The following is a 12,071-nucleotide window of genomic DNA, read 5'->3' on the forward strand; positions in this document are numbered from 1 at the left end:
TGGGCAGGAAACATTTAGAGGTTCTTCTGAGTGCACTTAATAATAAAGTGATAACTAAATTCAGACTAAATGTTCAAGTTCATGGGTATGTTTAAGTAAAAATATGGCTACTGTATTGCTCTTCTATTAACCCTATATTGTGGTGGATGCTAGGTGATGGATTACAGTGAACTGTGTGGTCTGCTAGGAATAAAAGAGGAAAAAGAATCTTCACTACTATCTGCTCTCAATCCTGAGATTCAGACTTTTTTGACATCTCCTTCGGGCAACAAAACAAAACGGTAAGAAATTAAGCCATTTGTAAACCTAAACTAAAAATTTCCCTTCTACTGGGGACAATGTTCACTCTTAAGATGTGCAGCCATGCAACGTTCTAGGATGTATACAGTGCAGTGAAATAAACGGGACATTTATAGGTTTGTAAAAGTTAAGTGACTTTTAAAATCGAAGATGCTTGCAGATTCAAATGCAGAGTTTGGAGGAGTTTGTAGTTCGCAGTGTAAAGAAAATTTAGAGGGCAGTTGGTGGGCTGTTGTCAGGAATACTTCAAGTTGGAATAAGTTTCTCAAGAACTGAGCATTGTTGCTTAATTTTTTTTGCATGGTTTAAATGTTTGAATTAATTTACATGGGGAGATTTTCATTAAACTGCAAACCATTTTAGTTATGTGATTTGTAGTTCAACCATTTCTAACATTCTTTTCCCTTGCAGCTACCTTCAGAGTCCACAAACAGCTCCCTATTTCTTGCCTGCTTCCTGCTTTGTGTCACCTTTATCGGTAGACTCTGGTCAGCTGATGTTTGTGTGTAAATGGGCTGCTGTGTTTCTTGGGTGAGACTGGTGACTACACTTATAGTGCTTATTTGCTTTTGGGGTATTCTGGAAGATAAATGCCATCAAATTCAAGTCATCCTTCCTACTTTTGGGAAAACTGAAGCCAATGTTGTCACAGAGTGGAACAGATTCTATTCATCTCCTCACCTGCTATCTTTGAATTGGGATTTCTGCATAAAATAAATCTTATGACCTCATTTTGTTGGTTATAAGAACTCCCTTCTTCCATTTCTACTGTCAGTAGCCTTCATCCCACCAAACTCTGCATGCTGCTGAATTCCTTAGTTATGTTTTTTGAACAGTTTGGAGGTGACAGTGGTTTAATGCTTTCTTGGAAACCTGTCATCCTTGCCTTTCTGTAAACTTCAGCTCATCCAAAATTTAAAATTGTCCTGTTGAATCCCATCCTTGCTAACATGTTGGCTCCCAACACTTCATTTAAGATCCTCTATGTTCACATACCTCATTCATAGTGTGACCCTCCCTATCTCTAACCACCTCTAATACTACAATCCCTCTTATAATTCTGACCTTTTGTGCATTTGCCCCAAAATTCGTATCCTTGAGGCATTTCAGTGTATCCTTTGAAACCTCTGCTCTCTCCATGGTTTTATCTTGAAAACCAGTAGCTGAAGGCAATGGCTTTTGTCTTTCCCAGCATAAGTAAGAGAATGTGCATTTGGTCATTTTTTTCAATCTATCCTTTTATCTTCTAATTACGTTCCTTGGAGCAGATTTCATGTTGTTAAAGAAATATTAAATGCAAGATATCTTGCATGACAGGGATATTCCTAACTTTTGAATTTCTTGAATATAACTGCCTCCCCTGCTTTGAAATAGAAATGAATTAGAATTAGGACTGCAATTTGTCTTTGTCTGTCTTGGTTTCCATAATCTTCCAAAGTTCCAAACGCGCTCAACTTTATTTACATAAGAACATAAGAAATAGGAGCAGGAGTAGGCCATCTAGCCCTTCGACCCTGCCCCGCCATTCAATAAGATCATGGCTGATCTGTCGTGGCTCAGTTCCACTTTCCCGCCCTCTCCCCATAACCCTTAATCCCCTCTCTTATCAAAAACCCATCAACCCGTGTCTTAAAAATATTTAGCGAGGCAGCCTCCACCACTTCAACGGGCAGAGAATTCCAGAGATTCACCACCCTTTGAGTGAAGAAGTTCCTCCTCAACACCGTTCTAAACCGCCCCCCCCTTTATCTTGAGGCTGTGCCCCCTAGTCCTACTGTCTTTTTTGAGCGGGAAGAGTCTCTCCACCTCTATCCTATCCATCCCATTCATCATCTTATACGTCTCAATGAGATCTCCCCTCATTCTTCTAAACTCTAACGAGTACAAGCCTAGTTTATTCAGCCTCTCCTCATAGCTCAACCCCCTCAACTCCGGCATCAGCCTAGTAAACCTCCTCTGCACTCCCTCCAAGGCCAAAATATCTTTGCGCAGGTGCGGCGCCCAAAACTGCACACAGTACTCCAGCTGCGGCCTCACCAATGCCCTGTACAGCCGCAGCAAGACCTCCCTACTTTTATATTCAATCCCCCTCGCTATGAAGGCCAGCATCCCAATCGCCTTCCTGACCACCTGCAAGCTGGGTTTTTGCGACTCATGCACAAGGACCCCGAGGTCCCTCTGCACCGTCGCCTGCTGCAGTTTCTCGCCACGTAAGTAATAGTCCTTCCTACCGTTATTCCTACCAAAGTGGACCACCTCACACTTGCCAACATTAAATTCCATTTGCCATTTCCTGGCCCATTCGCCCAGCCTATCTAGATCCTTCTGCAGACTCTCCACACCCTCCGCACAATTTGCCGTTCCCCCAGTCTTGGTGTCATCAGCAAATTTCGACACCCTGCACTCGGTTCCCTCCTCCAGATCATCTATATAAATGGTAAAAAGCTGAGGCCCCAGCACCGACCCCTGGGGCACTCCACTAGTCACCATCCGCCAATCCGAATAGCACCCGTTGACCCCCACTCTCTGCCTCCTATTTGACAACCAATCCTCTATCCACGCTAACACCCTACCGCCAACTCCATGTCCCTCGACCTTCTGCAATAACCTCTTGTGAGGTACTTTGTCAAACGCCTTCTGAAAATCCAGAAAGACCACATCCACCGGCTCTCCTCTATCCACCGCCCTAGACACATCCTCATAGAACTCCAGTAAATTTGTCAGACACGACTTCCCTTTAATGAAACTGTGCTGCGTCTGCTCTATCAAGCAGTTCCCTTCAAGATGCCTCGCAATTTCCTCCTTGATGACGGATTCTAACATTTTACCTACCACAGACGTTAAACTAACCGGCCTATAATTCCCCACCTTTTGCCTGGCACCCTTCTTAAACAACGGCGTAACATTAGCCGTTTTCCAATCCTCCGGCACTTCCCCGGAATCCAGCGACGTCTGGAAAATAACCACCAAGGCATCCACTATCACCTCCGCCATTTCTTTCAGAACCCTCGGATGCATTCCATCCGGTCCTGGGGACTTGTCCACAATCAGCCCCTCCAGTCTGTCGAGCACCGCCTCTCTAGTAACAGTAATGTCATTAAGACCCTCCAGCCCTACCACCTTTCCATCGCTAACACCCAGCAAATTATTCACGTCCTCCTCCGTGAAGACAGAAACAAAAAAATTATTCAATACCTTAGCCATATCCCCATCCCCTACCACTAGGTCCCCTTTCTCATCCTCTAAAGGACCAACGTTCACCCTAGCCAGCCTCTTCCTTTTTATTTAGTGGGTTTTCTTTGGAGAACCTGGTTAATCAGAGCTGAAATGTAATGAGATGCATTTTGATTCAAGTTGTGGCCACAAACCTTTGATATGCTTGAAGAAATTAAATACACTATTTGAAAAATTCCTAGGACTACACTCTGCATGGATTTTTGAGCAGATCCACTATTTTAACATTTTAATACTGTGTTTGAAAAGATAAAGATGGAATTAGTGTGTGTTGTTACATGGTGTCAGACCTTGTTTGGCTGGCTAGCAGTAGTGCACCAGGCCCTTCTATCCTTTGAGAAGATAATGGATAGGGTGTCATTTCTGGATCCCAATTCTGCCCCTGGCTGAGTTCCTATCTCCTCTTGTGTCAATATGCAGAAGTATGGTTAGTGAAGAACACAGATTCGAAACCGCTTGTGGGGAAATTATTATTTTTCTTTTTGGGAAGTGAGTGTTTGCTGGAAAGGCATTGCTTATCCTTAATTACCTTTTGAAGATAGTGGACTGCCACCTCTCAATCATTGCAACCCATTCAGCACCGGTACACCTACAATGTTAGGAATGAGTTCCAGAATTTAATCCAGTAAAGTGGCATGGATAGAATTTTCTTTTTACTGCCAGGGATCAGTATGTTGGTATGCAAAAGACATTTTTCTTAGCCTCAGTGTGAACATCCTAATTAATTCTAACAGCAAGCTTTTTGAGCTTTAAAATAAAGGTTATTTATCATCTTTCTTATCTGGATTTTTAAATGCGACATTTCACTTGTGTATCATTGATACAGGAAGTGAATATGGAAGATGGTGGCTAGATCACCAACAATCTGTCCTGGTCCCTCCATGCTGACACTATAGTTAAGAAAGCTCCTTTCTCAGAGGCTAAGGAAATTTGGCATGGCCACTGCGACACTTATCAATTTTTACAGATGCAGTGTAGAAAGCACCCTATCTGGATGTATCACAGCTTAGTATGTCTCCTGCTTTGACCAAGACTGGAAGAAATTACAAGGGATTGTGACTGTAGGCCAGTCCATCAAGTAAACCATTCTCCCATCCGCTGACTCCGTCAGTGACCTATACCACTAGTTTACAATGCCTTCCACCTCTTTGCTGATTGAGAATAGTAGTAATTGGCCAGATTGGATTTTTCCTGCTTCTTATTGAAGCACATGTTGGACAATTTTTAACATTCAGTTGGGTGCCCATGTTCTAATTATGCTGGTGCAGCTTGACTAAGGGTGTGGCTTGTTCGGTACCACAAGATTTCATTATTACAGCCAAAATGGTGTTAGAACCATTACCTTTGCTGAATATAGTGTCTTTAGCTGTTGATGCATGGATTGCCATTTGTCTGGCAAAAAGGCAGTAATGCACTTGAGTATTTATCTTTTTAATTTTGGTGTATGTATACACTTAAAATCTACAAGTGTGATTACAGTTTCATTTTGTTGTTTTTGTTAGTTTAAATTAAACTAGGCAAGTGTTAGATTTTTCAATCCCTCATGTGAAGTGCTGCGATGCCTGGAGCTGATCATATTCTCAGTCATGCTAAAATGCCTGATTAGGCTAGGTGCTTAAATCTGTAGTGATGATTGTGTGCGCACCAGACCTGCACTGGTCGCTTGTAGCCCTGGAAAGAATCTTCTAGAATAAAAGATCTGATGCAGGTGAATCTTATTGTGAATTAGTCTGAGAACTTTCTTCCTTTCTATTTAGACGAAGAGAAGATAGTTTTCGAGAAGATAGAGGCAACTTTATGGCAACTCCAATTGTTGAATTGTCTAACCATGAGGATACACTCCTAGGCGATTTCCTAGATTGGAGTTTAGACTTGTCCTGCACCGGGTATGAAGGAGATCAAGAAAGTGAAGGGGAGAAAAATTCTGATGGTAAGTTTATTTTTGTTCATTTCAGAATGTTAATAGGATGACTGTGCCTTTTGTGAAGGTAACGAATTGCTTCTTGACCTGTTACCAATTCTCTAGTGCTGGTGTGGTCTAAGTGCAGCTGCTTCCATCCGATGGCTTGGGCAGTACAGGAATATGTCTGTGATATCACTTTGTCCATGAACATAAATATTTGGTGAATCCACAAATGCATTTCTTCTGTGAACTAACTGCTGATTTTTAATTGTTTAAATTCAGGAACAAAAACAGCAAGCTCGTTTGATAAAACTTACTGCTTAATGTGGCATGGGAACCTCTCCACTTCAGTCACTGGTCTGTTCTATTGGTCATCTCAGTGATGTACAAAAGAACACAAACAGGAGTAGACATTGGTCCATCACGCCTTCTCCACCTTCTTGTTTAATTTCTTGAGAAAGCAAAAATTTGTCTATCCTGGCCCTATGGAATGTCTGCAACCCTTTGGGGTAGAGAATTCCAAAGATTCACAAGTCACTTTGCACATTAACACTTACAAGTTTCTCACCTTTATGTAAAAAAATGCTTCACACTTCCCTTCATTATACACCATCTGCCATCTAGTTGCCCATGCACTTAAACTGTTTGTTTCTCTCTGCAGCCTCTCACTGTTCTTCCCATAGCTTACCTTTATACCTAGCTTGGTATCATTAGCAAATGTAGCATTCATTACTCCAAGTAATGTAGATTGTAAATAGCCAAATCCTCAGCACTGATCCTCGTGGCACCACTATTCTCTGCCTGCCAACGTGAAAAGGCACTGTTTATGTCTGCTTTCTATCTGTTAACCAATTTCTTATCAATGCTAAAATATTACCCCAAGTCCATGAATGTTTTTCTTGCCCATTAACGTTTTGTGTGTCACTTAAAATGCCTTTTGGCAATCTGGATATACTACATTTCTGGTTCCTCTTTATCTGCCCTATTCTTTACATCCTCAAAAAACTTCATCAAATCAAATTTCCCTTTAGAACAACTCGGCATGGTTTTACTCCATGTTTGATCGCCAATTGAAAAACAGATCTGTCCCCAGAATTCTGGTCAGGAGAGCATGCCAAATAAGAGATTTTACTGGTAGGAAAGAGAAGTTGCTTCTTTCAGAGCTATTTACCAGGGGACTTTTTTCCCAGGCAACATATCCATTTGGGTTCAGCTTTCAACTACATTACTGTTTCCTCTTAATCTACCCTACTAGTTACATCCTCAAAAAGCTTTATCAAACAGAATTTCCTTTTAGAACATGTGGAGGTGCCAACATTGGACTGAAATGGACACAGCACCAGGTTAAAGTCCAACAGGCTTATTTGTAATCATGAGCTTTCTGAGCGCTGCTCCTTCATTAGGTGCACTCACCTGATGAAGGAGCAGTGCTTTGAAAGATTGTGGTTCCAAATAAACCTGTTGGACTTTAACCTAGTGTTGTGAGACTTTTATCGTGCCTTTAGAACAAGTCAGTATGGTTTTACTACTTTGATTATGCTCTAAGTGCATTAAGACTTCCTTAGCATTTTCCGAACAACTGTTGCCTTGTAGTTTATGGTTTTCACTCACTGCTTTTCAAGAAACGTTTGCTTACTCCTAACCTAATAGCACTGTTACCAAATCTAAAAAAATTGGGAAATCATAGCACATCCAATTTCTCTGCAGCTACTGCTTTTGGAACCTTTGGGTGTACTCCATCAGATCCTTAAGATTTATGAATTTTAGTCCTCAATTTTGCGCAATATTGTTTCTCCATTAATTTCTTTAATTTCCTCGCTCTTTTTGGCCCAATTCTGGTATAAAGCTGTCTTCTGTTGTAAAGGCAGAGACAAAATGCTCTGCTGTTTCCTCATTTCCCATAATATTTCTTCTGTCTCTGCTTCTAAGGAACCTATATTTTCTCCTCTACCTTTGGATAAACTTCTAAAATTTCTTACAATCTTAATATTTCTGGCTAGTTCGGTCATTCTTTTTTATCAACTTTTTGGTGGCCCTTTAGTTACTATATATGGAAGAAACAGCAATTAGCTCCTCTACGTTTGAGGGTTCAGGGTAAAGAAAAATGAAAGATCAGTTGTGGTCATGCCCCAATCCTTATCCCTAGCTAATGATCCTTGCTCAGAAGTGGTTATTTGTTCTTGGCATTAGATTCAGCTATGATGACATTTTTGAGCAAATTAGTCAGCTATATTTGGAAGGTGTAATGGAGAACTGCCTAACTATGAATCACTACGGAGAAAACAAAACAGTAAAATTTCTGTTATATGGTATGCTGTGGGAATGAAGGGCACTGATTACTTAAATATGCCAGTTAACTTTGTGTAAGGTGAGTTTGGATTTTCATCCAATCATAGCTCATGGATGATCTTGCAGTAATGCAGGTATTGAGGTCTCGTGAGAAATGTGGGAGCATATATTTAGTGAATAGCACATAGTTCTGCAGAACAGTGAGAGGCTGAGACTGAAGTGAAGGCAGACTGCCAATGATAACTACGGAGAGTTTGACAATTATTAGTAGTTATGTGAGAATGAGATTGATGAGCGTTAGCGTAGATCCCTGAGGGATGAGACACATCTCCAGTCAAAAAACAGAACTGTCACCTGTCTGGTCACGAGAGCATGTGGGTAACCCACATTTTGCTGGTAGGAAAGAGAAGTTGCTACTTACAGAATTGTTTACTGGGGAATTTTTTTTCCCCAGACAACATATCCATTTGTGTTCAACTTTTGTTTTGTAACACTCTTGTGAAACGCCTTGGGATGTGTCACTAGTGTAAAGGTCCTTATAAATGCAAGTTATTTTTTATTCTGGTCACCCGAGCTAATCTGAAGGGAGTACATGAGGCTGATTCTGGAACATGTCCCTTTTCTTCCTTTTTGCCAACCTATGCTGTTCCCCATTCTTTCCACCTTCAAACATAACTGTGTTGGAATGAATAGTCAAAACTAAAATTATTGAAAATTTTATAGCACAAACGAGACCATCTGGCCCATCATATCTAGCTTTCCAATCTAATCCTACTTTCCAGATCTTGGCCAGAAGCTTACAATTCTTCAAATACATACTCAAGTACATAAAGCTTTCAGTACTTTTCCCTCTGCGGCAGTAAGCTCCAGAGCTCCCACTTCATGGGTGAAAAAAATTCTCCAACTTTCCTTTAAGCTTTCTGCCCATTACTTTAAATCCATGCCCCTGGTTGTTGACCCCCTTGCTAAAGGAAATATGTCCTCCTTAGCTATTCTATTTAGGCCCCTCATAACTTTTATGTTCCCTCAGCCTCCATTATTCCAAAGAAAACAAACCCAGTTTATCTAATCTTTCCTCATAGCTAAAATTTTGAAGACTTGACATTAGCCCTTGTAAATCTCTTCTGAATCCCCTCTGTTGCGATCACATCTTTTCTTTAACGCCAGGTGATCAGTACTGTACCTGTGGCCTGACTAATGTTTTATACAATTCCAACATATTCGCCCATTGTGACTTTATTAAACATGTAATAGAATTTATTATGAATGCTTTCTTAACCACATTACCTATCTATCCTGCTTGCTTCAGAATCTCTGAATGTGTAATCTAGGTTCCCTCTTCACCACGTTTATTGTGTGTTTACCTTGCTTTATTTACCCTCCTCCAACAGATTACCTCACAGATCCCGGAATTGAATTCCAACTATAAAAAGCAAGGATTCTAATAATGAGCCCAGTTGAACCCTACTGGAAACTCATCCAGTCACAAAAATGCATTAAACTTTGTTTCCTGCCATTGAACCAACTTGCCACTTCCCCTTGGATCTTATGGGCTTTTACTTTTTGGGCTAGTTTGCCATGTGGGACCTTGCTAATATCTATGTAGACTATGTAAAACGTAGTACTCTCTTGGAGCCTTAGTTACCACTTGCTCTTTGTATTCATAGAACATCTTTTGAATTTATCTTGCTTTTACTTGTCTGTCTTTTTTTGTACCCTTTCCTTAATTTTGTAAGTTCCTTTCTAGTTTCACCCCTGCATTTCCTATGCTTCTGGGCTTTCTACGGGAATGAGCACTTGGTATCCGATTTAAGTATTTTTTTCCTTATTCTATTGTGTGATCCTTGAAATCCAAAGGATTCTAGTTTGGAAAGTCCCTTTTGTAACCATTTGTCCCATTATTAATTCTTAAACAATTCCTACTGATCTGACATCTATTTACCTTCCAAGTAGTTGTTTCTAATCCACTATTGCACATCCTAACTTCGGGCCTGGCCTTCCCCAATTTAAAGTTATTTTTATTCTGTTTTTGTCATTTTCTTTAGCTATGCTAAATTCAACTGAATTGTGATCACTGCCACCAAAATACTATACAGTTAACAATTCTAAAAGTAATGCAGGAACAATTAGATCTAGGTTTAAATGTACACAAATGTTGAAGATGACAGGTTGAAAAGCGTATTTAAAAATGTCAGATTTTGGACATTATAGTGAGGTGGGCTTTTTTACCCCATAAATTATAAAAGCAAGGAAATTATGCACCTGTATAAAGCTCTGGAGTATTGAGTCCAATTCTGGGCACTGCACTTTATTAAGGATCTGGAAGTTTGAGAGTAGATAATACAGCCCTTCAAGCATGCTTCACCTTCCAATGTGATCATGGCTGATCGTCTACCTGCAGTCTACTTTCTTGCCTGCTCTCTATATTGTTTTCTATTATTCATTCATGGGATAGACCTGTTTCTGGCTAGACCAGGATTATTACCCATCCCTAATTGCCCTTCAAGATCGTAATGAGCTGCTTTCTTAAGGCGCTGCAATCTTGTGTTGTAAGAACATCACAGCAGTGTTGTTGGAAAGGGAATTCCAGGGCTTTGACTCAACAACAGGGAAAGAATAGCAATATATTTCGAGTCAGATGGTGTGACCTGGACAGGAACTTTCAAGGGCTGGTGGGATTCGGTGATGCTAACGCCATTCAACGTCAAAGGGAGATAATTAGATTCTCTTTTTTGGAGGTGGTCATTGCCTGTCACTTGTGTGGCACAGCAGTTACTAGCCATTGCCACTTTATCAGCCTAAACCTGAGTGTTGCCCAGGTCTTACTGCCTATGGATGTGAACTGCTTCCGAATCTGAGGAGTTACAAATGGTGTTGAGCATAGTCCAAAATCATCTACAAACATCTCCATTTCTGACCTTTTGATGGAAGGAAGATCACTGAAGCAGTTGAAGATGGATGATCCCAGAACACAGTGCTGAGGAACCATTGCAGCAGCAATGTTCTGGGGTCATTTGATTACATGAGAACAAAAATCTTTTTATTTCAACCTTATGAGGAACATCCAGAATGACTGTGCACCCCCTCCCCCCCCAAATATCCTAGCCTTTCTCGGTTTCCCAGCTGAGGGGAAATGATCTGTATTTACGTTGTCAAGCCCTTGTACGTTTGTATGTTTTAATGAGTTCGCCCCTCATCCTTCTAAATTACAGTGAATATAAACCTAATTTACTTAGCTTCTCTCATAAGACAACCCTCCCAGGAATCAATCCAGTAAACCTTGTGTACTCCTTCCATGACCAATATATTCTTCCTTAAATATGGTGTAGGAAAGATGTAAAGGATTCGTTCTGGGGATGAGCAACAGGAATATGCAAATAGATTAGAGAAGGAAGCTTAATGGACATGAAGCAAAGAGTAGGGATAAACTAAGCAAATTCAAGTTGGCAGATTGTCTAACGAAATTCAACAATGATCGGTCCCAGGGCTCTGGATGTTTGTAATCCATATTCATGACTTGTACAAAGAGACCAAGAGTAATGTATGCAAGTTTGTTGTTAATACAAAGCTAAGTGGGAATGTAACTGGTGAAAGGTCCGCAAGAAGCTTCTAAGATATAGACAGGTTATGTGGCAGTTTGAGTATAACATAGGCAAATATTCACTTGAGGTGCAAGAAAATTAAAAAGGTTTTTTTTATTGTGTGAAACCTCAAAAGTGTCATTTAGACAGATTTGGATGTACTTGTACAGGAAACAAATCTGCCATACTTGTACAGCAGGCAATTAGGAAGGCAAAAGGCATTTTCACTTTTATGGCAAGAGGTTTAGAGTACAAAGGAAGATGGTTGTAGTTGCTGGAGGTCAATCATTAGCCCTAGGACATTGCTGTAGGAGCTAGCTGCTCACTGTCCGAGACCCAACTATTTTCAATTACTTCATCAATGATTAGGTCAGAGCGGGGATGTTTCCTGTGTTCAGCACCATACGCAGCTACTATCTAGGTTCGCATGTAAGACATGGACAGTATTCAGGCTTGAGCTGACAAGTGGCATGTGAAATTTGTGCCACACAAGTGCCTAGCAATGACAGCCTTCAACCACAATTTTAGCCATCTCCCCATTACCATCGTTGAATCCTCCAATTATCAACATTCTGGAATTACCATTGGTCAGGAACTGAACTGGAGCAGCCATATTTTTTGTCAAATAGGAGGCAGAGAGTGGGGGTCAATGGGTGCTATTCGGATTGGCGGTTGGTGACTAGTGGGGTGCCCCAGGGGTCGGTGCTGGGGCCTCAGCTATTTACCATTTATATAGATGATCTGGAGGAGGGAACCGAGTGCAG

The 12,071-nt window shown here is 40.8% G+C and overlaps 1 protein-coding gene across 1 annotated transcript in view; it reads left to right on the top strand.

Annotated features, from left to right (window-relative positions):
* ccnf (cyclin F) overlaps positions 1–12,071 on the top strand; it is a 57,351-nt gene that overhangs the window by 38,473 nt on the left and 6,807 nt on the right. The window contains exons 15-16 of the mRNA XM_080206669.1: positions 154–281; positions 5,292–5,464. Of these exons, the coding sequence (XP_080062795.1) occupies positions 154–281; positions 5,292–5,464 (301 nt within the window). The remainder of the gene's footprint in view (positions 1–153; positions 282–5,291; positions 5,465–12,071) is intronic.

The sequence above is a fragment of the Carcharhinus amblyrhynchos genome, chromosome 18 (assembly GCF_965287045.1).
Source record: "Carcharhinus amblyrhynchos chromosome 18, sCarAmb.v2.hapA, whole genome shotgun sequence".
In the NCBI taxonomy this organism is placed as follows: domain Eukaryota; kingdom Metazoa; phylum Chordata; class Chondrichthyes; order Carcharhiniformes; family Carcharhinidae; genus Carcharhinus; species Carcharhinus amblyrhynchos.